The 27,884-nt window shown below is 45.5% G+C and overlaps 2 protein-coding genes across 3 annotated transcripts; one reads left to right on the top strand and one right to left on the bottom strand.

Moving 5' to 3' along the window:
- Positions 1-3,078: 3,078 nt before the first annotated feature.
- Positions 3,079-20,140, bottom strand: c1qtnf12 (C1q and TNF related 12). Of its 2 annotated transcripts, XM_069710956.1 has the most exons (8): positions 19,661-20,140; positions 9,473-9,577; positions 8,430-8,541; positions 8,045-8,229; positions 6,753-6,861; positions 5,428-5,521; positions 3,446-3,524; positions 3,079-3,339 (listed from the first exon to the last, which is right to left on the bottom strand). In XM_069710956.1, the coding sequence occupies exons 1-8, from the start codon at positions 19,838-19,840 to the stop codon at positions 3,241-3,243; spliced, it is 963 nt and encodes a 320-aa protein (XP_069567057.1). In that variant the 5' UTR covers positions 19,841-20,140; the 3' UTR covers positions 3,079-3,240. The 2 variants fall into 2 exon arrangements, with proteins under 2 accessions (XP_069567057.1, XP_069567058.1); XM_069710957.1 differs by lacking the exon at positions 9,473-9,577.
- A 2,922-nt stretch (positions 20,141-23,062) lies between these two features.
- On the top strand, positions 23,063-27,825 carry sdf4 (stromal cell derived factor 4). The gene is made up of 7 exons (XM_069710943.1): positions 23,063-23,453; positions 24,183-24,500; positions 25,522-25,658; positions 25,736-25,849; positions 25,971-26,129; positions 27,136-27,311; positions 27,612-27,825. The coding sequence occupies exons 2-7, from the start codon at positions 24,190-24,192 to the stop codon at positions 27,786-27,788; spliced, it is 1,074 nt and encodes a 357-aa protein (XP_069567044.1). The 5' UTR covers positions 23,063-23,453; positions 24,183-24,189; the 3' UTR covers positions 27,789-27,825.
- Positions 27,826-27,884: the final 59 nt, after the last annotated feature.

Below are 27,884 nucleotides of genomic sequence, written 5' to 3' on the forward strand. Positions count from 1 at the left end.
TCGTGGCGCAGGGCGGTTTCGCAACCACTTTGGCAGGCTCCGTGTTCCACTGCAGGGCAGCGAATGCGTTACGGCACGCTCGCATAGCTGTCATTAAACACATTTAAAGAAAGACAGAAAAAAAACAAGACAATCAAAACTCACAAGTGTGTGGCACTCTCCTGCGTCTTGAGCAATGAAGAGAGCAAATATTATATCGTCCGTCATCCCTGCACAGTTAAACACGTTGAAAGATTGCAGTTTATGTAAAAAGAAAAAAAAGAAAAAAAACCAGAAAGTGAATTTTTCTTGCGTAAATCCCACTCGGCTAAGAGACTCTAATAAATTCTGGCTGTGCTATTTTCAACGTACTTTATTTTCATTTTGTTTCTCTTGAACTGCTTAGAACATTAAACTGCGGGGGGAAATAAGACCACATGTTAGCGGTGACTGAAAATGTTGGTTAGTTCATTTATAAATAAAAGATGTAATGTTTGTTTTCCAAATTTTTTTTTGTTTTTTTGAGGTTGTGCTTTTTCAGCCCCGTTCCCGTCTGAGACGTGTCTACTACAGTCGGTGGCTGAAATAGCACGTGGGTGCGACGTTCTTGCGGTCGGTCCTCGGGTACAGTATGTGACACTTGGCATCCCAGCAATGCTTCCATGAGAAGCCTCTATTATAAGGCATTCATGCAACGATGCTAACAAGCTCATTTTACTGGCTGGACAAGCATTCGTCCCATTAAGTCCGAGACCCTTATTAGTGCTTTTTGTGAGACCGCCCAAGAAACAATCCACTGATATGAAAGCTCGTTTAATAATCAACCCCCGACGGCAGCAATAAAGACCTGGATTGCGATGTTTTGTGAGGGACAACAGCTATTTAGTTTTAATTAAACTGAAAAAAAAAAAAAAGCAGCCCGGACAAAAACAGCCATTAGATTGAGTTGTCGTGAAACACGATCCTGAATTACGAGCAGAGCGTCTCGTTTCAAACTAATCAATATTTCACAGGTAAGTACTGCAGTCATGGGTTTACTTGGCTGCCTGCCAGCGAAGGTATTTCAAGTATTTTGGGCATTTTTACAATTCAAATGGAGCCACAGAAAAAGCCCCGGAAAGCTTTGCTGCTCTGCAGACGATGCTGCAGCCATGAAATACGCAGAAAGAAAAACAAATTCAGATTCAGTAAAAATGTAAGAATTTGTTCATTTACCTCCCCTGATTAGTTTGATGTCATAATGAGGTGGTCAAATAAATACACAAAGCTATCATCATCATTGTGTGCAGAGACCAAATGTGAACATTTTTCAAGAGTTTTAATTTCATATTACAGCATTAAGTAATAAAAAATAGCAAAGATATCATTTTAATCTGTGGATTCAACAAAAGTGTAAATCAGCATTAAATCAGATCGATTTTTGTCATAAACTGTGGTTACATCAACAACATAAATATCAAATTTCAATGCTTTTCCAATGTTGCTTTTATATCAGTTACGATAAATTACAAACATTATCTGTCAAGAAAAAGAATAAAATACAGGAAAAACAAACAGTTTATAAATGATAACACAAACCGAACCGCAATAAAAAATATTAGCTCTTGTTCAAATTTTGTTCTTTTTTTCAGGCAGGAGGTGAACGGTGATTTTGTCTGACGATTTCATGTGTCCATAAGATCCCCGATCAAAAAGTTACCTTGTAAAACCTGGACGGCCATTCGAGAGATTATATAACACGTCGGACCAGATTTACGGGGATCTATTGGCAGAAATGGAGTACAAACTTAATAATTGTGTTTTCATTGGCGTGTCATCGTCTGAAACAACTAATTATTGTGTTTTCGTTACCTCCTTCATATCTACATAAGGAGAGGGTCCTCTTTCACGGAGCCCCGCCACGTTTCTACGGTAGCCCAGAAGGGACAAACCAAACACTGAGTCTCAGAGAGGCAACTCAACAGGTTCACGAGTTCTCTCTGACCCGGAAACCCTCTGGTTTAGTTGAGCGGGCGGAGACGTGATAGAAACGTCACGAACACGGCGACCTACTGGCTGTAAATTCTTCGAGACGACGACCTGTTCTGTTCGCGCATGGACTTTATACACTTTGTACTAGTTAGCCGGCAGCATGAAGTCCGTTTAACTGGTTCCGAGATTGCTTTCTCCTGGGTAAAGTCTCTGCAAGTTTTAAGTTTGCGGTGCACTAGTATTAGTTTAGTCTATTAACGTGCATTAACCAATTTAGCTCTAAAATCAAAGTTCGGCTGAGGTATTTGGTCATAAACCAAAGAATTTGGACATAATAAAATGTTTATCTGCAAAGCTAAGGGCTTAACGTTACATTTTATTCTGGTGGACTAGTTCATGGCAATCCGTTTAATAGTCGTTGAGATATTTCACTTAAAACCACAAATGTCATGTTGGCAGTAGAGAAAAAAAAGTTCCCAAAGTCAGAAGTACTCCGGTCTCAGGGGAACGTGAATGTTTAAACAGAATCTCAAGACAATCCATTAAATAGTTGTAGAGATATTTCAGTCTGGACCGATGCTAAAATGGCAAAAAAAAATGCCGGTCTAATGAGCATATTTCAAATGTCCAGTGTACTCACAGAGTCTATGTACCATATAACATATATAAATGTGAATTTTAATTAAAAAAAAAAAAATAGTAGCTCATGAGTGTGTACACAACAGATATAGAAAACAATGACACGTCAAAATACATTAAAACTCACAAATGTACTATTTCTAGCTCCCTTGCTCTTCCGACAACTACAGAGAACATTAAAAAAAAAACACAATAATTTTTTTTGTAAATGCTCGGTTTACTGCAAAGGTCTTCAACAACCATATACTGTAACAAACGTATCCTCTGTTTTATTTTCAGGTTATTTTATTGGTGAAGCAACATGCATCGGGGACGGCGGGTGGAGGGGGGAGGTGGGAGGCGTGTGTGTGTGTGGGGGGGGGGGGAGGTGGGGGGAGGCTGTAAAAAACAAACTTTAACAGTCCTTTAAGTTCTTCACGCTGTCCGTTCACCATCCGACAAGCAGCCAAGTCAATGTCAGCCTTCCTTCCTTCAAACCGCCCCTGTGGTTTCTGTGTGTGTGTGTGTGTGTGTGTGTGTGTGTGTGTGTGTGTGTGTGTGTGTGTGTGTGTGTGTGTGTGTGTGTGTGATGGTGCTCAAAAGACGTCCGTTGAAAGAAACAAAGAGGAAAAAAAAACCAAAAGAAAAAGGGCCGTCGTAGGACGTCTGAGGCTATACACCGAGCAGCATGCCCATGAAATCCGAGCCGTTCTGTATTGTGACGGAAGCGCCGGCCGCGTTATCCACGAATATGGACGTGTACTGCCCGGCCTGCGGAGAGAGGAAACACACGACGTCGGCGGTGTTGGAAGGTGTGTTTGGTATTTTTTGGTACGTTTGTGTTTTGCGCTGGAATCGTCCGAAGCGCGCCGCTCACCTGAAGCTCCAGCAGCCCCTGAACGCTGACGGTGAATATCTTGCTGTTGCTTTCCAATCCGACGATCATCTCCAGTGAACTGCAATCATATATATAAAAAAAACAAAACAACAACAACACACACACACACACACACACACACACACACACACACATCTCTGATTAAATACTTGTCTTTTCAAATGTGTCCACGTTGCCTTCTTGAAGACCTCGTCGAAAGTCAACCGAGCGTAAAACGCCGGATATCAAAAGAGGGTCGTGAAGACATTTGGGAAATATGTGTGTTTTGCTTTCTTGCCGAGAGTTTGATGAAGAGATCAATGAGGATTTTTCTTTGACACTTTTCCTGGAAGGGTTCGCAACGTATTGATTTGTTCGTGTTATTGTTTCACGCCGGTTTCAGTTCATGCGGTCGAATGAATCGTCGCCCCAGATGTTCCTTGTTGACTCATTACTTCAAGAATGGTTTGAAATGTCTCTGCTATGAATATTTTCTCTGGTTTAAGTTACAGTGTGCAGAGTTTCTCTTTTTTTTTTTGAGGGGGAGACGGTAGAGGGGGGATCAACGGCGCGGTCGTGTCTGCGTGGTAAATTTGAGGCTACCACCGGCAGCTTCAAAAAACAACAACAAAAAAAAACTACCAACATCTCTGAAGCTCAGTAATCAACGTGTAATTGTTTTCTTTTTGTTCAAATTCCCACAAAAACCGAACTGGTATTTATTGCACATTTACCAGCTTCTTTTGCCGTTCTACCGAGAGCCGACGCCGGGCGGACGTCCCGCCGCGCGTCGGGCCTGGACGTCGGCTTCGGGCCAAATTCCAGAGCTTTCCTATTTCAACGTTCGTTTCTGCGTTGCAGGGGTCCGAGACGAAACCGAGTCGCGGTGACTTACGCGTCTCGTGCACTTTCCTCGGAGCCGTGTTCCCACTCGCGAGCTTAAATTATCGGAGGCAAACAAACAGGAACACGTCCAGGTCTTTTGGCGAGTGGCGTCGACCTCCTCGTTCGACACTCTCGGCGAGAGGGTAAACGAGCGCACGTCCCGAAGGTCGTAGTTTTCCTTTCAGAGTCTGCGGAGGCTCGCTGGTGGCGGCGTCGCCGCGGGCTGCAGCCACACACAGCGAGAGCGCTGGCTCCCGTTAAGTGGAAAATGCGACATTTTTATGGCAAATCAATCGTGTTTGTCTTCGGTCCAACTGCCGTCGCAGCCCTCGCTTCGCATTCTCCGCATTTCTGCGTGTGGGAGGACGAGAGCGGCCGAGGCTGCGGCTCAAAAACAGCAAAACAAAAAACAAAAAAACAAAAAAAAAAGCCCACCGCTCTTTTTGGGTTAAGTAACCCGTCATAAAAATATGATTTATACATTCCTCTCATTGCACCGCACTGGAGGGGAACTCTGCGCAGTCCGGGGGAGACTTCAGGGAGCAAATCGTTTCAGTGGTTTTCCCCGACTCCGTGTAAATATAAATGTTTAAATATGGGAAAGAACCCGGGTCTGTAATTGTTTTGTTTTTTTTAGACCCACCGCGTCATATTCTTCATCATCCGCCTCCCACGTCCCGAACGAGGGCACCTCACCGCCGCGCTGTTTGTATGTAACAGGCGGCCCCGAAGGGTCAAAGGTGAGTCTGTAAAGATTAGTCGGGCGACGGGGACGAGAGATGACGTTTCCTTTTAAAAGACCGGCTCTGCTTTTATACAGGAAATGCCACGCCGGGTCCGCACAAGAGTGAAACAGACGACACCTTTAACGGCTCGTAGATTCTGCTGTAAGTTAAGGCAGCATTAAGCGCCAATAAAATATCGCCGTTACGAGGGAAAAGTAAACGAGCTGGTCGAAACGAGGACGCCGAGAATGCAGAAGTGCGGTCGTAGCTTTTCGAGATCGATCATATGAACACGCGATCGGTTGGAGGTTTCATTCAAATGCAAAACCTCACGCTCGCCGTGGCTTTAGGTTGAGTGTATGAAACACGTACGTGTATCTGTGGCAGAGCGACTCGATGCAGATCAACACCCGGACGTTGTCCCTGGCCTTCAGCTGACTCTTGCTCCTCTTCACCTCGTTGTGATCTGAAAGGAGGCAAAAATGTTCAACCACCACGTAAGTATAGCAGATCAGACAAAATATCGTTCTCTGTTTGAATTGAAACAGAAGAGACTATACATATATATATATATATATATATATATATATATATATATATATATATATATATATATATATATATGTATATGCCTGTCAATCAAACCGGTCAGGGCCCTAAACATAAGCTCTCTTTAAGGCCTAATATCTAATCAATGATGGGATTCTTTTTAGAAGGACCACCAGGAAACTGATCGGAAGCAGTGAATTGAGCCAACGACACCATAATTACTTGTGTAAAAAAATGTAATGACTTTGTATTTCATGAGAGAAGTTGATTGTATTTTGAATGGGAGTCTGTTGGAGCCGCAGTTTTTTTAAATATTTTTTTTAAGCAGCCCCTAGTGGCCCTTAGCAGTATTGCACTTTAAGGCACTTCAGCAGTCGGCTTCACTTTTCAGACCCAGAAACTAAATACATATAATCCAGTCAAACATTCCCCCGATGCGGCTAATTTACTTTAAAAGGACTAAACTTTATTGTGAAGCCATCCCTCGAAATTGAATGTGTTTATTACCCGCATTTTAGATGACAGCGATTTTTAATCCAATAAAAATACCACGGTCATTTTTTGGTAACTCCATTAGAGGGTCAGGTTTTGAATATTTCAGGTAGGAGGAGTTACAGTGATCCGATCACATCAGTTTACGACATTAACACCTTCCTTATTCAATAAATGGAGTTTGTTTTTTTAGCTGCACTCTAAACAACGACTCCGGTTGCTCTTCGGTTGCATTTCCGTCTAAGCAGCAGCTCAACGAATCCGCTGCGCCCAGATTTCTATGATCTGCTGTATTGAACCGTATTTACCGTTGCCCCCGGCAACCACCTCCGTTGCCAAATCAACCATGAAACCTTAGGATTACGACTTTTGAATCTGTAATTCGTCATTCACGCAATTTGGCACGAATCAAACACTGTTCCTTGATTGTCACTGAATTCTACGGACCGATAAAGACTAAAAACTGGGTTCGTTTCAACAAAACCAACGGAAGGATGAAAGAGGCGTGAATGAAAACACCGGCTCTCCCCCGAGAAGACGTCTAATTACCCGGCACGAGCGTAAACCCCTCCGTGGGCGGACTTGTTAGTGAGCAGGGGCTTTAAAAGGCTTTGGTGTATGCAACGCCTTTATATAGGAAAGTTACTGCGATTTACCAATGTGGACATTAGCAGAGAACTGGTAGATCCCGGTGATGGGAGCGGTGAACCTCCCGGTGGACTGGTCCATTCCCGACCCTCTGAGGAAGGCGCCTTTAGCGGGCGGCTGAAAGCACATTAAAAAAAATGAATTAACGTGTGGACATGTTATGTTAACGGTGCATCGGTCCCCTCGTCATAATTAAACTACAAGTAGGCGTTCGGAGTGTCTTGCTTCGCAGCGTTTTAGCAAGTCCCAGTCGAGCCGGCATTTAAAATAAAAAAAAAAAGGCATCAAAGATCAAGACAGTGATTTAATCAAACCACTGCAGCAACTCATGTGAATGTACTGGTCCACCTGGTCGGAAGTGGTTCTAACTAGAGAGAGAACATGATTTTTGAATATTCTAATATATCTGTTAAAATATATATTTTTTTAAATAGAGTAGTTTATGCGATTATCGTTCTTCCTTATTTCCTGTTTTTGCCGGCGCCTGGTTGTAGTGCGTTACTCTTGTCAAAAGGTGGCGGCAATGCACCTAAAAGCTGTCTCTGCTTGTAAAACTGCGAGTCGACGCGAGATTGGACGCCGCGCTGCGGGTGAGTCCATTAATAATCGAAAAGCCAATTTTCGAGGAGAATTCTTGCTTGAGATGCCCTTTACTGGTTCTACTGTTCAGATGTGTAAACTGCGCCTGCGCGAGGCCTCCGGGCATCCTCTACCTCCTCGTGTCCTGCCTCATTGTGCGCCTCTTTATTTCCGACTCTGCAAAAAAAAAAAACATTCAAATGCGACTTTCCCAAAGCCGTAGTAACACGTCTTCACAAACACAGTGCGTGTAAGCATGTTTGCGAAGCCGAATCCTCCCTGCTCCGGCCTTGTCAGCCCGGTCCGAACAAGGCATAGTTCTTCCACTACAGCATGCTGTTTCAAACCGTGTCTATTTCTGTCCTCTCCACACTTTATTCCAAGTCAGAGACAGAGTGCCTTTTGTATGCCGCCCAGAGAGTGATGTGTAGAATTGAAAAAGTCGATATTTTTTGACCAAAGGGGCCGTCTGAGTCTCCGAGCGGCACTGCGTGCTTCGCCAGCGCCAGTTACCAGCGAGGGGATGATCCCCTCATAATTCTCCCACATGCCAACTGAGCAACGATTACCAAACACACACTCTTTGGAACACGGTAAAGACAGAGAGACAAAGCGTGTAACCACGCATAGGAGGGATTAGCCACAAAAAAAACACACACAAAAAACGAGCGAAGCCGAAACCAACTCGTAAACATTTACTGGGGTTTTCAAACAAACTCACTGTCTGAAAGTTCTGGAGCTCCACCAGAGTCTTCTTGTCCACCACCACAGGTCCCTTGAGCTTGCAGTGGAAAGCCTCTTCTATTCGGCGGTACGAGGTCGTTCCCTCCAGGGCGAGGAGGGCTGTCGGTAGCTGGCTGGGGCTGGTTTGTCTGTCCAGCGCCGCTGCTCTCCTCTCTGTCGCCTCTGACGGAAATGCAGACAAGCTATCAACAACTTTTTTTTTTTTTAAACTATTATCACCTTTTCAAAAAAAAAAAATGACAATACTGTGATAATCCAAATGTTGAACTGAACGTCTTCTCTGCAAATTAAAAAAAACAACAACTTTGGAGCCTGAAGAGGAGCTAGAAGGTGTTTGGGCTGGAAAAGCGACGCGCTTCTACCTTTAATCATCTCTTTGAACTCCTGAAGAAGAACTTCCTGGGTCACTTCGGCACCGGGAGAACCCGGAGGTCCCTGGGGGCCGGGGGGACCTGGAGGACCGGGCGGGCCTGGCTAATGGAAGACAGACACACAAAACATGGTCATTGATCAAACTTGATCTGAAAATCATTAACTGTCAGTCACCCAGTGTAATGCCAAAGCGTCCACTAGGGGTCGCCGTGTCCGTGTCACGTTTTTTTTTTTTTTATCTTGGCGTGAAAAGTAAGGTGCGTTAGATTAAGGCGCCAAAAAAAACCACATGGTTGGGTCCTGGAAAAAACTACTTGGTTAAGTTTTGGAAAAGATCATGGTGTGGGTTAAAATAAGCAATTTACGTATCTTACTTAGATTACTTTATAAAAAAAAAATCCATGTTGACTTTTGCTTTCTCACGGATTTGAACATGGGTCTGCCGGGTAAAAGTTTGAACCAAACCGTAACGAACAGAAGCCTCGAGCTCGGATTTTGCCCGGCGCCGTCTTTGCTCGTTTGGGATGCGACTCGATCTGATTGGAAAGCCGACGATACTACGTCCCGCCCACCGATAAGCCGTAACTTGACTGCACCGCAGGCCTGTCAATCAGACACGCGCCCGAAATGGGAATCTTTTCATGAAAACAATGCGTTGGCTGGGAGTCTGTGGAGCCGGAGATTTTTTTGGGGGGGGCCGACCTCTAGTGGCCGTTGGTGGTATTGCAGTTTAAGGCACTTCCGCAACGGCCTCATTCTCTGCGTCCACTTCTAAACACAGTCAATGGTTTGAACCGTCCCACCTCCTTACTTGCACTTTATCACCCTTTCTACTTTTGTCACATGACCTTCTTTTTCAAACCTGAGCATACGTGGGACAGCTTTTCACGCCTGGACAAGGCGAAACGTGACACTGACACGCTATCCCCCTGGTGGACTGATGGGTGTGTTACAGATAACGGGGCTTCGTGCTGATAAATGAGTACAAGTCTTTGAACAATTGCATGTCACAGAGCGTAACTACTGGGTTTACCAGGGGTCGTTTGCGTTTGCGACACTTTCCCGGGAAGTTTCCAACGGGCCTTTTGACAAAGTCCATCCATGATCCCAGTGGATCCACCCTCTGGTGATCAGAAATCTGCGGCAGAAAAGAAGACCACGTAAATTGTTTGGCCAATATGAGTATTAACAAATACGAAATAGAGAATATTGGGGAAAATGGAAGTGTAACGGCAACCTGAACAAATAAGCAAGAAAACAAAGTCCAGCCGCATTGCGAAGCCTGTTTAATAAGTGCTGTTTAAAAAAAATAATAATCACATTTTATATTTAGATAATTCTGTCCGTAGGGCGATACCTACGAAGCTACAGTAAATCCAATGAGTCATTATTTCTTCCTTTCAAACCATCTTTGGAAAAGCTTTCCCTAAGATAGAATTAAATGGTGCCAGACACCAGAGAAGGTCAAACAGGGAAACCTCTTTTCTGCCCAGTCGACTACGAGGCTTTTTCACTTCGCCATCAGTCACCGTTGTCCTCCCGAAAAGCTTCGCCCTCTGCTTATTTTTTTTTCATTCCAGATAATTCGCTCAGGTGCCACGTCAGTTCTTATTTGCCCGACAGACTCGGACAAATGTAAACAAACCTTGTCAAGCGTTTTTTTGTTTTTTTTTGCTGCACATGAAAATTTCCATGAGCACCCTGGTGAAAAATGAGTCTGCCCGTCTTATGTGTGATGTCGATCCTGCGGACCGCAGGCCTCAATTACTGTAGTTTATAACAACATGTCACAGCGGCCAACACTTTCTCCCTCACTCAAAGACCTATTTTCTTTTATTAATGCTGCTCGTTTGAGCCGCGTGATGATGGAAACTTTTATAGGCGAGATAATAAATGTATACACGCGGCCTTGTACACAAGGGTGAGGTATGTTTGAGATTGTGTGTCCGTGGGTGTGTGCTCTGAAATAACCCCTTTTATAATAAATTGCTGCATCGGTGCCTGGGATCTGTTCGGGAGATAAGAAACCCAAAGACGGCCCCGTGGAAGCAACGCTGTCTCACGCGTAGTGCTGCAAACTGCCGTGTTTGTTTTTTGTTTTGTTTTTCATCTTTTTGGTCAAAAATGTGAGGCTGAACGAATTCCAATTTACAGCCAGCTCAGATCTTACCCGAACCCTTTTCCCCCCCCACCACCCACCCCGAATGTCAAGAGCCTTCAGTTGAGATAGAAGAGGAGATAAGGACGAGTCATGGAGGTGAGCTGTCTGAAATGGAATTTGTTTAGGTTTGGCAGCGGGACACGGATCACTTATCTGCTAAACCAACATGCCCCTTTCTTCACTGTTAAAGACGTGCCTCTTGTTCCACCGCAACAAAGTAACTCCCTGTTTGTCTTTTTCAATATGCTGGAATAAAAAATAATAAAAAAAAAATAAAAAAAACGTCAGGGATTCTTTTTTTTTTGCAGCTCTCCGACTTTCTCTTCTCTCTGACAGCAGACAAAATAAACAACTTAACAGGCGCTGCTCTGGCTGCACGTCGGATTGTTCTGTGTTTTTGTTGTGATTTCGCGGCTTGGAAGCAGATAAAAGACGGACTGATTTGGTCAAGAACACTTTTACGCTACTCAATACTGTTTTCCACAAGACTGCCAGGCCTGCGGAATGAACTGCTTTTTTTTTTTTTTTTTTTCCCTTCGCATGTCAATTTGTTTTTATATTCGCTGACATACCACTTCTGTAACCCTTAAAGGAAAAGTTCCACAAAATATTCAAGGCTTATTTGCTTTTCTTTTTTCTTTTTGTGCTGAAATTTAAATATCACTTTCATGCCTGAATAGAAAGCTACGGTCAGCAACTGGTTAGCTGTGCATAAACACACAACACAAGAAAGGTAACAAAATCTGCCTGACGGCACCTCTTAAGGTTTAACATATTACATCTCCTTTGTTTTTTTTTCCATACAGAAGCTGAAGCGGGGTTTAAATGCCATATTAGAGTGCTAATATTTCTGATCTGTACATACGGTTCACGTCATCGTCTGAATTGTAATTTGAGACACGGAAATTTTGCTTTTCCACTGCTGGAACCGGCTCATTTACTTGCTTTTGGTACCGGGTACTTTTTTTTTGGTCGATTTTGCAGATAGCGCACCCTTCAGACGGTGTCGTAACTATGGCGGCACTGCGTAGAACTACCCGGGAATAGGTCCACCAACCGTATGATCAAACGGGCAACCTGCTCCGCCGTCTGAACCCGACAGCCCAAAGTTAGTGGACGAAGTATTTTCCCAGACTCGTCGGCGGTCTGCGGCGTTTTCACTTTTTAGTACCGGCTCCGCTCGCTTGGAACCTCGATGGAGGTGACGCCCGAAATAGTACCAGGTACCGCCTACGGCTTTTTGCCCCATTGGAAACCAAACAAAAGTGAGTCGAGTCCAACCGAGCCGGTACCGGCGGCGGAAAAGAGGCTTTAAACACCTCATTGTTAGCCAAAGCCAGTTGTTCATTGTTAATTTACTCCTGAGCAGCTTTTAGAGTTTTTTTCACCTGTAGAAACCCCCCCACACACCACCCCCCCCCCCAGACGTAGCAGTTCTTCGAGCTTGAATATATATCAACATGTTGATGAGTGGATGTTAAGGTCGTGCTTCCTGAAAAGCCGAGACACTTTTAGACAGCTGAGTAAATTAAAATTAAAAAAAAAAAAAAGACATCTATAAGTGATAATGAGAACATACAAAAAAAAGAAAAAACGTAAAGGCTTAACATATCTCCTTGCGTTTAAGTGTCTTTTTTTTTTCCCGTCAAAGATACAAATCAGTGGAAGTTGGCGCGCACGTGACTTATAATTACACATCTTATCCGTTCCCCATGTAAAAATAATAATAATAAAAAAAAAGACAGCGTATCATTGCCAGGAAATCAGCCACACTCTGAGCCTGTTATCCTCTTTAACACACGCCATTGTAATTAAACCATTAAACCGTTGCCCCCGAGGATTTTTCTGCGCTCAAGCAAGAAAGGCTACGACCGAGGTAATTATTACCTTCGTTTCTGAGCTGAGGAATAGCAGCCGATCGCTGTGTAAATAATTGAATCATCAGCTTAAGGGACGCTCGAGTCTTTCCGCGAACCGCACCGCGTTCTTCTTCTTTTGTCTATCTGCGCTGTCGGACGGCTGGGACGGCTCACGCAACGCCGAAAAAGCAAACCCCCCCCCCCCCCCCCCAAAAAAAAAAACACTGGTTCTGATTCATTGTGTGCAGGTGGGTCGTCCGTCTTGAGCGGGAAGCTTCAAAGGCTCCACGCGACGCGGACGTGAAAACCACATTGCTTGACGACGCAGAAAAAAACCTTGTCAGAAAGCGTTCAATCTACTCACTCGCCGCTGTCGACTGCGGCGTAAAGTAAACTGTGGATCCTCCCCCCCCCCCCCCCCCCCCCGCTCCCTCCCTCCTCCTCCTCCTCCTCTTCGCATAGCTACGCATCAGCACGTACGAGCCGTGAACAAAGTGAGGCGGGGAGCGGATCCAGGTATCGGTCGGGAGGGTTTTTGATGAAGGGACACTCGGCTTTGATCAGCGCTGATGCGCGAGCGCCTTCGAAGGCGGCCTCGTCTGTCAGCGGGCGACGGGTGCGAACGCCTTTCGCGGCGCGGGACGGCTCGAACGCGTTCAGGTATTCTGTCTGAAGGTGAGAAAACGTTAAATCTTCCAGACAGCGTTTATCCCCCACACCCCTCCACACCCTCCCGCCGTTGAATGGCGCTCTACATCACGCCGCATTACGGCGCCTTTAGATCTTAAGAATGGGATTCATTGTGTTCCTCGGGTGCAAGAAGTGCTGTCCAAAGTTAACGAAAAAATACCACCTAAAGATGACCGGTTAACACGTCGTTATTATTTTAAATTCATGAAAAAAACCCGACATGATACAGTTTTACGTGCTAAATTATTTCTTGGCTGTCAATTTTGTTGTTGTTTGTCTGGCGACAAGTCTTCAGGAAGTTCCCCTCAAACAGAGTCGAGCTGGCTGGTTCCTTCTGTGCCCAGTCTTGTGTTAAACTAACACAATATTGATATTTAACCAACAAAATATGAGGAAACATGTAAATATTTCCCAAAAAGTGGATCCAGCACCAATATAGCCAAGTTAGCATACTTCATTACAAGTCAAAGTTATGGATCCAACATTTTTCTTCATTTTCTGAAATTTTTTTTTTTTTTTTTTTTGCAGAAACAGATTTCATATCAGTCTCTCTTGTCAGTTTATTGAATATGACGCGACAGCTGGTCAGCTTTGATTAACATAAACCCTGGAAGCAGTCTTGTGGAAACAAAATCCATCAAACAGAACCTCTTAAACATCACAAATTTGTACTAATTTACATCTCATTTGTATAATCCATCCAAAAATGACGGCTACTTCTCCCAACGTTCGAACATCAAGTTGAAGTTTTATGATGTGCCTTTGGACAGAGCTGCTTCTGAAAGCTAAGCTAAGCTAACTGGACTTCAATCTTATATTTAACTGACAAACAAGAGGAAACTACAGATGTATTATGAGTACACGTTGTAAATGTTAGTTTTATGTACTTTTAGCTTTTGTATAGTGGTTCCCAACCTAAGGGTTGGGCCCATCCAAAGGGTCACGGCAGAAATATGAGCTGTCATGAGGTGATTAATGGAGGAGAAGAAATAAAAAGTTCTGTGACACAGATTTGCACTCTTTTGTGGGCCGGATAGTAAATGAGATCATCTGAAACTAAATGTTTGTGTTGGAGATGTGACAAAAAACAAACTGAACCAGACCGTTTATTTATTTGTTAATTTTTGGGCCAAAGGCCAAAAATATCGGGAACAATTAGCAGCTTGTCAGTCTCCTACCTAAAAGGTAACTCTGGTGTAAGTAGCACAGCTAATTAAGTAACATTAAGTGGAAATACTGAAGTCTAAGTACCTTAAGGTTATACTTAATATGCATTTTATTTGAGTGAATATAATGATTGTGCCGGGTAGCCATGGCTTCCAATAAAAGAGAGAGAAAAAAAATATTGTTTTATTAACCGACAGCAGTTTGGAGTTTGCAGTTTTTTGGATCAATTAGGGTATCGTTTTGAATTATTGTTGATCATTCACAGAAGCCTATAAGAGTTTATTAGCCAGAAAAAAAAACAGAAGGACCCGCGGCCTGCAGGAATAACTCTTCCACAGGCGCTGCTTTAAATGTGTTTGTCATATAGTTTGGGGGAAAATTAGGTTGAATTTATTTGAAGCAATAAAATGGGGAAAATATTTCCCTGGGGCAGCGTGCCACCAAAAACACAAACACAACTGTTAAAACACGTCTATGGGGCCGCAACCAGATACTGAAACTCGACTCCTCTGCAGCCGGCTCCTGAATTCTTCCATGTGTACAGTCGAACTTATCTTTATTTTCACTTGGCCGTTATCTGTTTTTCTACCTGCTCGTAACGCACGAGACGACATGAAACCTTTTTTTTTTTTTTCTTCTTCTTTCTTTCTTTCTTTTCGCTACTGATAAAAAAAAAAAAAAAAACGTTGCAGGTTTTTAGGCGGGTTGGACGGGATGATGGAGAGTCTTCTTTTTTTTTTCCCTTCATAATCTCGTGTTTTTACATCCCCGGGACTGCTCCCTTTGTGCAGTCATCCATGCATGGGTGGACGGGACGATGCCGCCCGGGGAGGCAGGGATCCCCCCCCGCCCCCTCTCCCCCTCCACCCTGCGCTGTGTGGGGGAGGAGGGGGGGTGATCCTGCTAACCTGCGTGCATCCCAGTCGTCACGCATCCCCCCCCCCCCGTTCCCCACCGCTGCACCTCACAGACGTGGATTGCTTTGAGGATTTATCGCCGAAGAGCTAAATACAGTTAGGCATGCGATGTTGACTCTGCTCTCCGCTCACTGTGTTATTACTCAATTGGCGAGCGCCGTGTGCAAAAAGCATAATTGCTCTATCACACTCTGGGGATGCTGTTATTACTTTGACAAAATGCTGCAGGAACACATTTGGAAGTGTAAATGAAATGTAGTGACTGTATAATGACAGAGCTGAACACGCTTCTCATAACACGGGCCCGATTTGAAGTTGCTGTAGTTTTTGAAAGTTGCTTTTTTTTTGTTGTTGTTGCCAACACACACACACACAACACACAAAAAAAAGCCCGTTTTCTTTCGTGCGAGAGAAAGTCGGGATAAATTTGTGTTTACGCTGGAGGAATCGCCTGAGACAATCGTTGGCTTTCTACTTGACGTGGAAAAAAGGCGATATAAGCCGAGAGAAACTTTGATCGCCGCGTCACATCTGTTTTTGTGTACAAATTATAGCTTTGAAATTGGAGCGGGTGCTCATCTTCCCCCGTGGTGGGGTAAAACGAGCTGTTGAAAAGCAGCAGCGATCCGGGTCCATCTCAGGTAGGGGGGGGGGGGGGTTTCGCCAAAACGGTTTTTGTGTGTGGGCAGAGCATGAACGTAGGAAGTCATTAGCTCCTCCTCCTTTTGTATGATTAATTTGTGGTTCTATTCGATGTTGCATAAGCACATACTGTATTTATTTTCTCACTCTTATGCAACCAATTTGCCACTGACCAATTGGATAACGAGTGCGACGTAGGTAGCGCCACGGCCGGAGGCTAGTTAGCTTAGCATAAAGACTGCGAACAAGGGGAAAAAGCTAGCCTGCTTCTGCCTGAAGGCGTCGCAGTTTTATGGCGGCTTTGTGTGTCCGAACATTTCTAGGCGAGCAACTTCCTGTTGTTTGTCTGGAAACCTCGTAGCAACAAGACTCTCAGCATAAAGACTGGAACGTTTACCCCCCCCCCACCCCGATGATCACCAATGATCGTGACCTCAGACTCGCAGTTTCGCCACGCTTAGTTAAGTTATGCTGAGCTAAGCTAACCATCCCTTGGTTATTCATCATGTACAAGTTAGTTACTGAGATTTTAAACAATTACGTTATTTTCTTTCTGCACGCAGAGAAAGTTGCAACACTACGGTCGATTTTACTTGAAGCCACAGTTGACAAGTTAATTGTGAAGTTCGGCAGACGCGCTGAAATCAAGGTTTCAGCAAAATGATATGGAAATGATAACAACCAGTCGAGATTAAGAGATTTAAAAAAAAAAAAAAAATTTGAAATAAATCTGGCATCAATCTGACGCTGTTATAAATGAGACAAAATCCAAATAAAACAGCCGCTCCAAAAAAGTGTGTGAAGTTCAAACACGACGCGGTGGTGGTTTATTTTACGAGCAAATTTCAGGCGTAATGACAAAAGACTGTTTATTACTTTTGTCTTCTTCGCCGCTCTCTCTTTTCGAGACGACTTAATGAGGTGATTTTTACGATGTTAAACAAGCGCAACCTTGAAGAGTTCCCCCATCGTTGCCACACAGGCGGCAGGTAGTTTGCCGGTAGGTGAGCGCTCCCCCGTTTCCTGTGGGACTCGGGCCTCGTCGGTTACGCGGAGGGTCGATCCAGAAAAAGGTCCCACACGCCGCTGCATTAATCATCACCGGGGATGAGAGAGAGGAAACAAAAACCCTCGCCTCGGGCTGGACCCAGCCATTACTCAACACGCCAGGCGTGATGTTTGACTTGACTCCCTCCATTACAGCCATCACAGATCACTCACTGCTCTCCACACTGACAGATTCCACTCGTCTTTAGAGTGGGGAGCAATAATAAAGCTCCTTTGACACACGGCAACCTTAAAAAAAAATTTTTTTTTAAAAACCCGACGTGACGGTTCGCGGAGATCACGGTTGTTGCCCCCCCCCCCCCCCCCCCCCCCCCCCCCCCCCCCCCCCCCCCCCCCCCCCCCCCCCCCCCCCCCCCGGGGGGGGGGGGGGGGGGGGGGGGGGGGGGGGGGGGGGGGGGGGGGGGGGGGGGGGGGGGGGGGGGGGGGGGGGGGGGGGGGGGGGGGGGGGGGGGGGGGGGGGGGGGGGGGGGGGGGGGGGGGGGGGGGGGGGGGGGGGGGGGGGGGGGGGGGGGGGGGGGGGGGGGGGGGGGGGGGGGGGGGGGGGGGGGGGGGGGGGGGGGGGGGGGGGGGGGGGGGGGGGGGGGGGGGGGGGGGGGGGGGGGGGGGGGGGGGGGGGGGGGGGGGGGGGGGGGGGGGGGGGGGGGGGGGGGGGGGGGGGAAATGTTCATCATCTCATTAAAAAAAAAAAGAAAAAAGAATTCCACTGGCGGCACAACTCCACACCTCACTGTTGTGATCACTTTCAAATGGAAAATCTCCAGAGGAATGCGGAGTTGGACCGCACGCTGCCAGCAGGCCCACACACGGGATTGGTCAGATAGAAAAGGCGAATGCCATCATAAGAACTGTTTCCACTGGGCACAAGGGAAAAAAAAAAAAAAATGTAAATGTGGAGTGTAAATGTTTGGCTTGTTTGAGAATACAAATTGCTTGCCAAGGCAGCTCCAATGGACGTGTTGTTTTTCTCCGGGACCGAACAGATGTGTAATAGGATAAACTTACAAACTACCCAAGAAAAGCACGTTTACCGCTTTTCACGGTGTGTGGCGCATGCCGTCTCTCTCTCTCTCTCTCTCTCTCTCTCTCTTTTTTTTTGTTTTATTTTTCCTTGAACAGAAAGCCAGATAGAGTGGCACCAACAAACGCGGCCCTTGAATACGACCACTTCCACAGATGTCGAGCTTAAATCTCAGGTTCCATCGGAGGTGACAATGTTTGGCAGAGACGCTATCTGGCACAACCCCGCGTCTTAAGAGTGATTATGTCATTACTGTCTGATTGTGGGAGATGAGATGAAAAGAATGTCAGAGAGGGAGGCGCGGTGCGGTGGGGCGGGGTGGGGTGGGAGATGGTGGTGGTGGTGGTGGTGGCGGCGGCGGAGGGGGGGGGCTAATCCTCACCGAGGTGTTCCCTTTCAGGACCCTTTCTATGGGGCTTTGTGAGGGGCTTACGCGGCATGCTGCCCCAGTTTTTCAGGGCCACACCGCCCCTATCGGATGTCCCAGACACGGCGGAGTCAGCGCCTCGGCCTCGTGAATGACAGAATCAATGGGCTGGGAACGACATCGCCGCAGGTCTTTAAATATCTGCCCACCTCGCTTTTCCCAGGAGTTACATCACGGCATGCGAAGGCATCCGCGCGGGAGGGGATGGGGCTGGGGTGGTGGTGGTGGTGGTGGTGCAGTGTTTGCGAAGACACCCCGCTCCCCCGCGGGACGAGACCCGGCGAGCGAGATCCCAGCGGGGGCGGCGGGGTGGGGGTGGGGGTGGGGGGGAATCTGCAGCGGAGCTTCAGGGTTGACACAAGGTCATCCCTTCATAGCCGCTGCTTTTACAGGCCGAACCAAGTCAAACAAACACAGCCGCGGGCCGCAACCCACCTACAAAGTGTTTCTTAAAAAGACACAAAAGGAGGGTTTTTTTGTTTTTTTTTCTTTCACCGGTTACCGCGAGACGGCCCGGTTCGGAGAGCAGGAGTGAGAACTGGTATATAGGGCACGGGAGGGTTACATGAGAATGCCAACATAATGGGTGGGCCGAAAGCAAAACAAATACCCTGTTGGAAACCATCGCAAATATGCAACACCAGCAGCAAACCAATAAATAACAGAGTCAAGGGCCCAACTGTTGCTCCTGAAAATGGAAGCGCACCCGCAGTAATGTTGTTTTGCAAAAGGAGTTCGTTTCTAATGAAAACAAGGTTCTTCGGTTACACACGACTACTTCTTTTTCTTTTCTTTTTTTTCCACAATCTAGGAAATAGAGAGACTCTGAATGTTCTTTGAATTATTCTGTTTATAACTTGAGTTGTTCATAAATATCTGAGCCGGCTCTTTAGCTCCGTCCCGATTTTGTTCACCTACGGCTGGAAAATTGGTGGCGGACACCCGCGGTGCGCACTAATTGATGCATTGATCAGCCTTCAGATGTCCACATTCCCGGCATTCCTCCGGAAGTCATCCATTCAGAGTTTCACACATCTGAGTCCGTCACACTGTCTGAGACCTGACCTTGGAAGGGCACACCTGTCCCGTCCCGGCTTTTTTTTGCCTTTTTTGCCACGCTTTATTTCCCCTTTTCGCCTGTGCCGACAAGAAAATCTGCACATATCTGAAGGTTGATCTCAAACTTTTAATCTGATGCTCATGAATGTTTAACAAGGTTCAAATATTCAACAACAACAACAACAAAAAAAAAAAGGGTTTTGAACCCACTACCTTGATGCTTCCCCCGACCTCCTCGCTGTTGGACAGAGTTGCGTTGTACGTCTCCGTGTGTTGCGGAGTGGCCTCCTTCGGCCTCTTTCTCTCCTTCTTGGCGTCCACCCTGTCCAGGAGGACGCACTGAGTCCAAAACACGGCGGCCACCACGGCCAGAGGCCCAGCCCCGCACCACATCTTCACCTCGCTCCCTTTTTTTTTTTTTTTTTTTTTTTTTTTTTCAATCAGTACCAGAAATCCCTGCAGAAACGACCCCGAAGCCTTTCTCGGGTCGCGTGGTCACGCGGAAGCTGAGGATGCCTCAACAAAACACAAGAGTCCCGACTGGTGTGTGGGGTGGGGGGGAGAGGGGGATAAGGGGGGGGGAGGGAGAGGGGGAGAGGGGAAACTGGAGGAATGCAGCTTTCAGGGACTCCCCGTCCAAGAGACTGTCAGACTGACTGCTGCCGCCGCTGCCGCCGCCGCCGCTGCCGCCGCCGCCGCCGCCTCCGCCGCCGCCGCTCACTCTCTTGATGAGCTCTCAGCCAGCACAACGTTGCAGCAGCGCTGGGGAAGTGGAGCCAGAAAGCCAGGAGGCTTACTCAACTATGAAATGTGTCAAGCAGAATGGTCCAAGGGAATGACAGATCGGCGCAGATCTGACAGCAAATAAACCCATTAGTGAGATTTTTCACGCTTTCTGCTCTGTTGGGGGGTGAGGTGGTGTTGGAGGGGAGGGAGTGGAGGGGGAGGGAGGGAGGGAGGGATGGGGGGGGTGCAAAAAAAAAAAAAAAAAAAAGAAGAGGTGAGAGAGGAGGGGCGTCCAAAGCTGAGGGTGGGCTGCGGTGGGGCAACAGAGAGATGGATGGCAATATTCTCCTCTCCTCTCCTATCCTCTCCTCTCCTCTCCTCCTCCCCCGCCCCCCCACCCCCCACCCCCTCGCTGTCTCCTGCTGTTTCTCACACCGGGTGACGGATCCCGGCTCCGGCGAAGCGGCGCGGTAGCTGGACAAGCTGCAGAAGCCGGGCTTTCATCAAAAGATTGCAGGTCAGCAGCGCCTCCAAAAAAAAACACCAAAAAAAAAAACACAAACACAAACAGAAAAATCGACCTGTCCTGTCAGCACAACCTGCGCCCACAGGAAGGGGGGGTCGGGGTGGGGTGGGATGCAGGAGAGAACCCCCCCCCCAAAAAAAAATAAAAAAAAATTTAAATTTAAATTTAAAAAGCCAGAGAAGAGAGAGGAGATGGATGCGTGGTCGTAAAGTGTTGATCTCTCTGCCCAGCTTTTCTTCTTTTATCTTCCAGCTGCTCTCACCGAAAAGTCAAAGAGCTCTCCAGGTAGCGGTGAGGTTTGCTGCCTGCCGACTGTCCCGACAAGTCCAAGTCCATGTGCAGAGATTTAGTGCCTGGTAGCTCCCCCCTTTTTTTTTCTTCTTCTATTTTTTTTCTATATTTTTGTTTTGCCCTGCTCTGTTGCACTCCCTGCCCCTCTGTTGCTCCTTTGCTCTCTGACTGAGCTTACAGGAGGGCTGGCAGTGGAGTTTTATCATCACCCATTCTCCCTCCCCTCCACTCCCTCCTCCCTCCTCCTCCTCCTCCTCCTCCTCCCCACCCACCCTCTCTCTCGCTCTCCCTTGCTTCGCTCTACTGGCAACCTCCCGAGCCTATTCAGCTCTGTGTTATCTCATAGATGAAATGCTCCCGCTGAAGAGCTCCTTTGGCAGACAAGTTTTTAATGCGTGTACATGACGTGTATGAAGTTGTCCTATCTGTCATTTGGACTCAATATCGGCCTGCTGTGTTTTAAATCCAAACTGGAAAGAAAATGAATGCACTTTTTTTTTTCTTGACCTTAACATCTAGAGTAATCTGTTGTTTAAAAACCTGCCAAAGAACCCTGACTCCCTGACATATACAACAGTGAGTACCCGTTTGTTTTTATTCACTGTTGATATTCAGCAATATAACTCCGAGTGCGCCGGCAGGAGAAGAGTTAGATTAATATTTATATTTTGACCCGTGTAAATTGCAGGTTTCAGTAAATAAACCCGTGACTGATGTGAACAATTTGTTGGCCTGTGCAGTCCTCTAAAAATATTGTTTGTCTAAAAGGAATTCAACCCTCTCATACTCTTATTAGGATAAATAACATGTTTGCTCACGGAGTGCCCAACCACGTATTTAATTTTAATTTCCTGACTACTTACATTTTGTAGTCTGCTCTGCTGATGTGCCATCGTTTCATTTTAGCACAGCGACACCCGAAGGCAGCAGCCGGAGGTGCAACCAGTACCTTTCCAGTATGGCTCCATACTGGTGACGTCCCAGTTCCTGTATTAGCTGGCACATCTGTCTAAAAACGTAGCAGGAAGCTGCGGGCCAAGAAGCATCAAGCTCCACACCGGAAACCAGAACGACACAGGAAACTGGCCTTCAAAATAAAGCTCGTGTGTTAAAAAGGAAAAAATTTTTTTTTTAATGTTGTTAATGCTTTTGTGTCAATTAACTGTAGTGATTTTAAATTCATCTACTACATGTAACAATTTAAGCTTCATCATTTTAGCTATTAATATCTATAACCTTGATCTATTTTAATAATATATGCATTAACCTTAGCTACAATCCATTATATTTCCCCAATACTTTTAGCTAACTATTTGAGCTGTAATCTATTATTACAATTTTTATTATTTTACCTACTATTAAATATTTAGCAATTAAATGTACCAAACTAACCATTTATCCATTATTTCTTAGTCTGATTTGAAAGCAAAGGTTTTAATTCTGTGACCAAAACTAACAAAACTGTAAGAACAAATTTGTTTGCAATGCAAATAATTATTATGTCAATTTATGTTTTTTTTTTTTTTTTTTTTTACTAACAAACTTGATTTTATATTGCAGTGTGAGAAATTCGCTTTCAAAACTGTTGTTTTTGCTTCGCCTAATAAAAACACAAAAATACCTCCAACTTTTTGTTGTTGTATATAATATATATAGATATATAATGTACTGTATATATACTGTATATACTGTGCATTTTATATTTTTTACTGCTATTTACTGCTATTTTATTTTATTGCTTTTCTATTATATTATTCTATTCTATTATTTTATTCTATTGTTTCTATTATTGCTTCTGTATGTATGCTGCTGTGGCGAAAAATTTTTCCCCTCGGGGATTAATAAAGTATATACCTACCTACCTACCTTAAACTTCAGTTTAAGATGATTTATTTCAATTATGAATCATATTTTTATATATATAAATCAAATTGAGCTTCGTTCCAGCGTTAACAATCAATCTTATACACCGCAAGTGTCTTAACCTCAAAATCAAAGACTTTTACTTTGAAACGTCAGACCGGAAGTTGCCCTCGTAAATTAATTTCCAAATTGAACCTGGTGAGCCACTTTCAACTGACAAGTCTGTGTGAATTAACACGTACTGGAGCCTCGGCCTCCCTCGGGCTCTGCAGCCGACCCTGTCGTCCTCCGTCGTGTTGTTTGGACACCGGAGCCGTGTCCCTCGTGTCCCCCGTCCCGTCCCGTCCCGTCACGCGGCGTGGAGAGGAGAGGAGAGGAGAGGAGGCGCCGTGACGAAGCCACGTGTACAGGAACTGGAGTCTGACAGCTGTTCGGGGGGGAAACAGCTGCTAATAAATAACGTCAGCTTCGCTGGTAACAGCCACAGTCGGCTGCTCAAAGCCCACAAACTCACCTCCAGTGCTGGTTTTTTTTTATTTTTTAAAAGTCGTGTTTGAGAGGTTTGGTTGATCTCCGCCGACAGTTTATTTACCAGCCCGCGTGAGTAACGCATGTTTTTTATTTTTTATTTTATTAGCCTGTCTGTGCTAACCACTTAGCATTTGAACCAACGTCACGGTGTAAAATAAGTCGAAACGGGCTCAAATAACGTGCCAGCTGTTATTTAACGTGAAGAAACCGTCGGTTTTTAACGTGATCGCGTAGTTTAATTCTGGCAATCATAATAATAATAATAATAATAATAAACAATGGAAACGCATTGAAGTAAAGATCATCAAGGCTGTCGGCTAAATTAATATGTACGTTACAGAAACGCCTTGAAAGCGTTTATAACGACTAAATTGTATTTTATTCGTGACGTTAAATAAGCAAATAAACCGACGTTAACGCCAACTTTTCTTGCCGGTGTTGACATACTTCGCTCGTGTTATTGAACGGCTTTAATTTGTGTATTTCTGGAAGTTAAAGGTGTGTGTTGGCTTTAGCTGTCTTTTAACTCAACATTATATGTCCTTCACATTAGTAGGACATTTATTAAAAGAGGATTTGTCCAGTGGGTGTGTTTCAGTAGTGGAAATTCCGGTCGGACCTGAACGCAGCGTTAAAGTGGAAGCAGCAGGATGTTTTGATAGTTTGCAGCAGCATTATTGTATTTGGTTTTAATTTTTTTTTTACCCCTCTGGGCTAATTTTTAGTTAATGCATCCAAGACCAATAATTGGTTCACTTAACTTAATCATCTGCTTCTACTAATTTTACCCTCCCAAAGGTTAATCATGGCTCTTTGGAGAAAACTGTGGTGCAGAAACCTCCCGGCCGTCTCCGTGCTCTTCTGCCTCCTGCTCCACACCGCGGACGTACACGCTCGCCCGGCCAACATGTCGGCCGCCAAGGAGAAGACTCCGGCCGGCAAGGACGAGAACGAGATCCTTCCCCCGGACCACCTGAACGGGGTGAAGATGGAGATGGACGGCCACCTCAACAAGGACTTCCACCAGGAAGTGTTTCTGGGCAAAGAGATGGAGGAGTTTGACGAGGACTCGGAGCCGAGGAGGAACAGGAAGAAGCTTATTGAGATCTTCACCAAGTGAGATGTGCTTTTCAGTCTCCGAATCTCTCTCTTGTCGGGCGGCATTCCTACTTGAGTTCATCACGAACGCACCAGCATGAAGTCGCAGAACTAGAAATGCCAAACGATTTTACGCTAGACTGGAAAAGAGGAAGTATATCCTGCAGGCTGTGTAAATCTTGTACTTTGCACTGTTTTGAGAAGCTGAAGGTGTTTGAGTTATACATGCTCGGGGTGTGTCACGCCAACACTGTTATTGCAGCATTGTGTACTTGAAAGGCAGATTACAGACAAAGAAAACAGTTTCGCTCAACAAGAACGAGACCAAAAAAAAAAAAAAAGTGTCGCTCTATTCAAAGAAAAAAAAGTACTTGAGTTTATTAAAAAAAAAAAAAAAAGCTGTGCAGATATTTCTTTGGGCTGTTTAGATACGTAGTGTCACTTGTTTTGTTTTCAACTTTAGACGCGTGTCATTAAAGGTAATGTGGGTCATAACCCATGTTGGGGAGTAACGTATAATAAAAAAATCACAAAATAAGAGTAGTTGTGCTCAGTTGCTGAAAAAAATATATGTAATTAAATTACAGTTACTCTTCCAAATGTTGGTGATTATCAAAGAGTTACGTCTGAATATAATCCTCTCGGTTAAACACGTGTATGTAGAATATAACATCCCGTCTACGGCTAGACCGGCTCCATTTATTTGGTTGCGCACAGTCAAATTTTGAGCCTCGTTTTTGATCGGTTCTCTTGTTTGAATTTGCACCGCCTCTCATCTGTCAATCAAATCAAGCAACCACGGGAAATTTGGGATTGTCGCCTTTCACTGAAGGAAATTTTCATATATGAAATCAGAAAAGGACACTTCGCATAACTGTACAGATTGAAACTAGTCATTTGTAACCTGTTACGTTTTAAAAACTAACCTTCCCACACAGTCGAAACTTAACGGCGCCTCAGCAGCGTTGCTGCTGAATAGCTTGAGCTCAACTAGCCGCCAATTTCCTTTTTTTTTTTTGTGAAACTCTCTCCTTCTCAGAGTTGACTTTAACAGGGACAGGAGCGTGAGCGCCAAGGAGATGCAGCGCTGGATCATGGAGAAGACGGAGGAGCACTTTCAGGAGGCCATGAAGGAGAACAAGAACAGTTTCCACGCCGTCGACCCGGACGGCGACGGTGAGAGAGTCGCATCCTCTCGTCTGTCAAAACTATTAAATACTATTTGTTTAGTCAAATTCACGCTTCGTTTGTAGGTCAGGTGACGTGGGACGAATACAGAGTCAAGTTTCTGGCCAGCAAAGGTTTCAATGAAAAAGAAATTGCTGAGAAAATTAAGAACAATGAAGATCTGAAACTGGACGAAGAAAGTAAGTACTTCATTGATTATGTTGTGATATTTTAATTATAGGTATTTAGGACTGTTAACGGTGAGTGCTGCAGGCATCCGAGTTGTTAATATAAAAAAAAGTTTTATCCTCACCCCCGCAGCTCAGGAGGTTTTGGAAAGCCTGAAGGACCGCTGGTTTCAGGCCGACAACCCTCCAGCCGACCAGCTGCTGAACGAGGAGGAGTTCCTGTCCTTCCTCCATCCCGAGCACAGCAGAGGGATGCTCAAGTACATGGTCAAGGAGATCGTCCGGGACTTGGGTACTTTTTTTTTTTATTATTATTTTTTTTTTTTTTTAACCTGCCCAATATCTTGAGTTACGAGCTCGTACACTTGGCACAGCAGGAAAAAAAAAAAAACAAGCTGACCGTGTTGCATTTGAAGTCCTTACGTCTGACGCGTCAGCAGATTGTAGCTTATTTACATTCCCGGCCGATACGGAGCGACATCAGCAGTTTCTGGCCTTGTGATGACACTTGGAAGAAAAGATCTGCATCTACATCTCTTTAGCTGCTAAAGGCTCCATTGTGTCTTATCAGGAAGTTGTTGGTGGCTTTTTAGAGATATTTTATTGAAAACAGCTGATAATGTGAGGACAGGAATCGAAACGTACAACATTGAACAAAGTTTTGGTAAAAATTTTTTTAAAAACGACGCGCTAAAAGACAGTAAAACGTCTCGCGTAGCGAAAGACAACTGCATATTAAAGGGTTTCTGCCTTTGTTGTTGGTAGTAAAAACAAGGCAAAAATAATGAAAGAAATCAAATATGCAGTAGATACGCACGCGTGCACACACAGCCTGTAATGACGCGCAGGTGCCGAGAACACGGTAAACACGCGATCGGTCGCGTGTTCGCATGTTTAACCGTCGGCGTCGCCATGCCGATAACGCTGCTCCCGACCTTGCTGGGTGACCTGCTTCTTCTGCGTCGGTGCAGCTAAATATTGCACCTCAGCCCGGGTTACTATGTTCAGCTCACACTTGTGACGTGCGCCGATAAATCCGTCCCCGCTGGTATTAAAACACGCTACCAGACTCATGTAAATGTCTTCCCGCTCCCTCCTCACTTCTTCAGTCTGCACGGACAGAAATCGCTTCCGCCTGCCGGCATTTTGTCTCCGGACAGAAAACAGGCAGGAACATCAGGGTTACGTAAATAATAATGATTTGAGATGAATCCGCTCAAAAGTGCCCATAAAAAGTTTGTTGTTGTTTTAAACTCTACGGGGTATAAATAAGAGGTTTATTGTGCTTCTCCTCTTAGACCAGGACGGCGATAAGAAGCTGACCCTGTCCGAGTTCATCTCTTTACCCGTGGGCACCGTGGAGAACCAGCAGGCTCAGGACATCGACGACGACTGGGTCCGAGAGAGGAAGAGGGAGTTTGAGGAGGTCATCGATTCGGACCGTGACGGCATCGTAACCATGGAGGAGCTGGAGGTGAGGGGGGTGGGGAGGGGGAGTTTTTAATGAATAAAACTGTACTTTCCCCCCCCCGTAAATCTACACTCAATCACCCCGTTGACTTTACATTTTTTCAAACAAATAAAAATCAACCAAAACACACACAAACGAGTGAGAAACCTCTTAAAAATTCCACTTCCATCCACATGATGTACTCTGTTTGTTTATTTATTTTTTTTAAACTATAAACCACTTCATAAATACAGCCGTGCCTTTCGCCTCGAACGCAAGACAGATTTGAAATTTGGGTTTCCGCTCTTCCGATCCGTCTCTCAGGAGTACATGGACCCGATGAACGAGTACAACGCCTTGAACGAGGCCAAGCAGATGATCGCCGTCGCCGACGAGAACCAGAATCACAGTTTGGAGCTGGACGAGATTCTCAAGTACAGCGAGTACTTCACGGGCAGCAAGCTCATGGATTACGCCAGAAATGTACACGAGGAGTTCTGAAGATAAGATTGACACCTCCCCCCTCCTCCCCCTCCACCACTCCTCCCCCTCTCTCCCCTCCCAACCCCACGCCCCCTTTCTCCTACGTCTGCTTCA

This window comes from Brachyistius frenatus, unplaced genomic scaffold (assembly GCF_029030835.1).
Source record: "Brachyistius frenatus isolate BFR_SWC_R1_liver_20210118 unplaced genomic scaffold, ASM2903083v1 Contig_95, whole genome shotgun sequence".
Lineage (NCBI taxonomy): Eukaryota > Metazoa > Chordata > Actinopteri > Embiotocidae > Brachyistius > Brachyistius frenatus.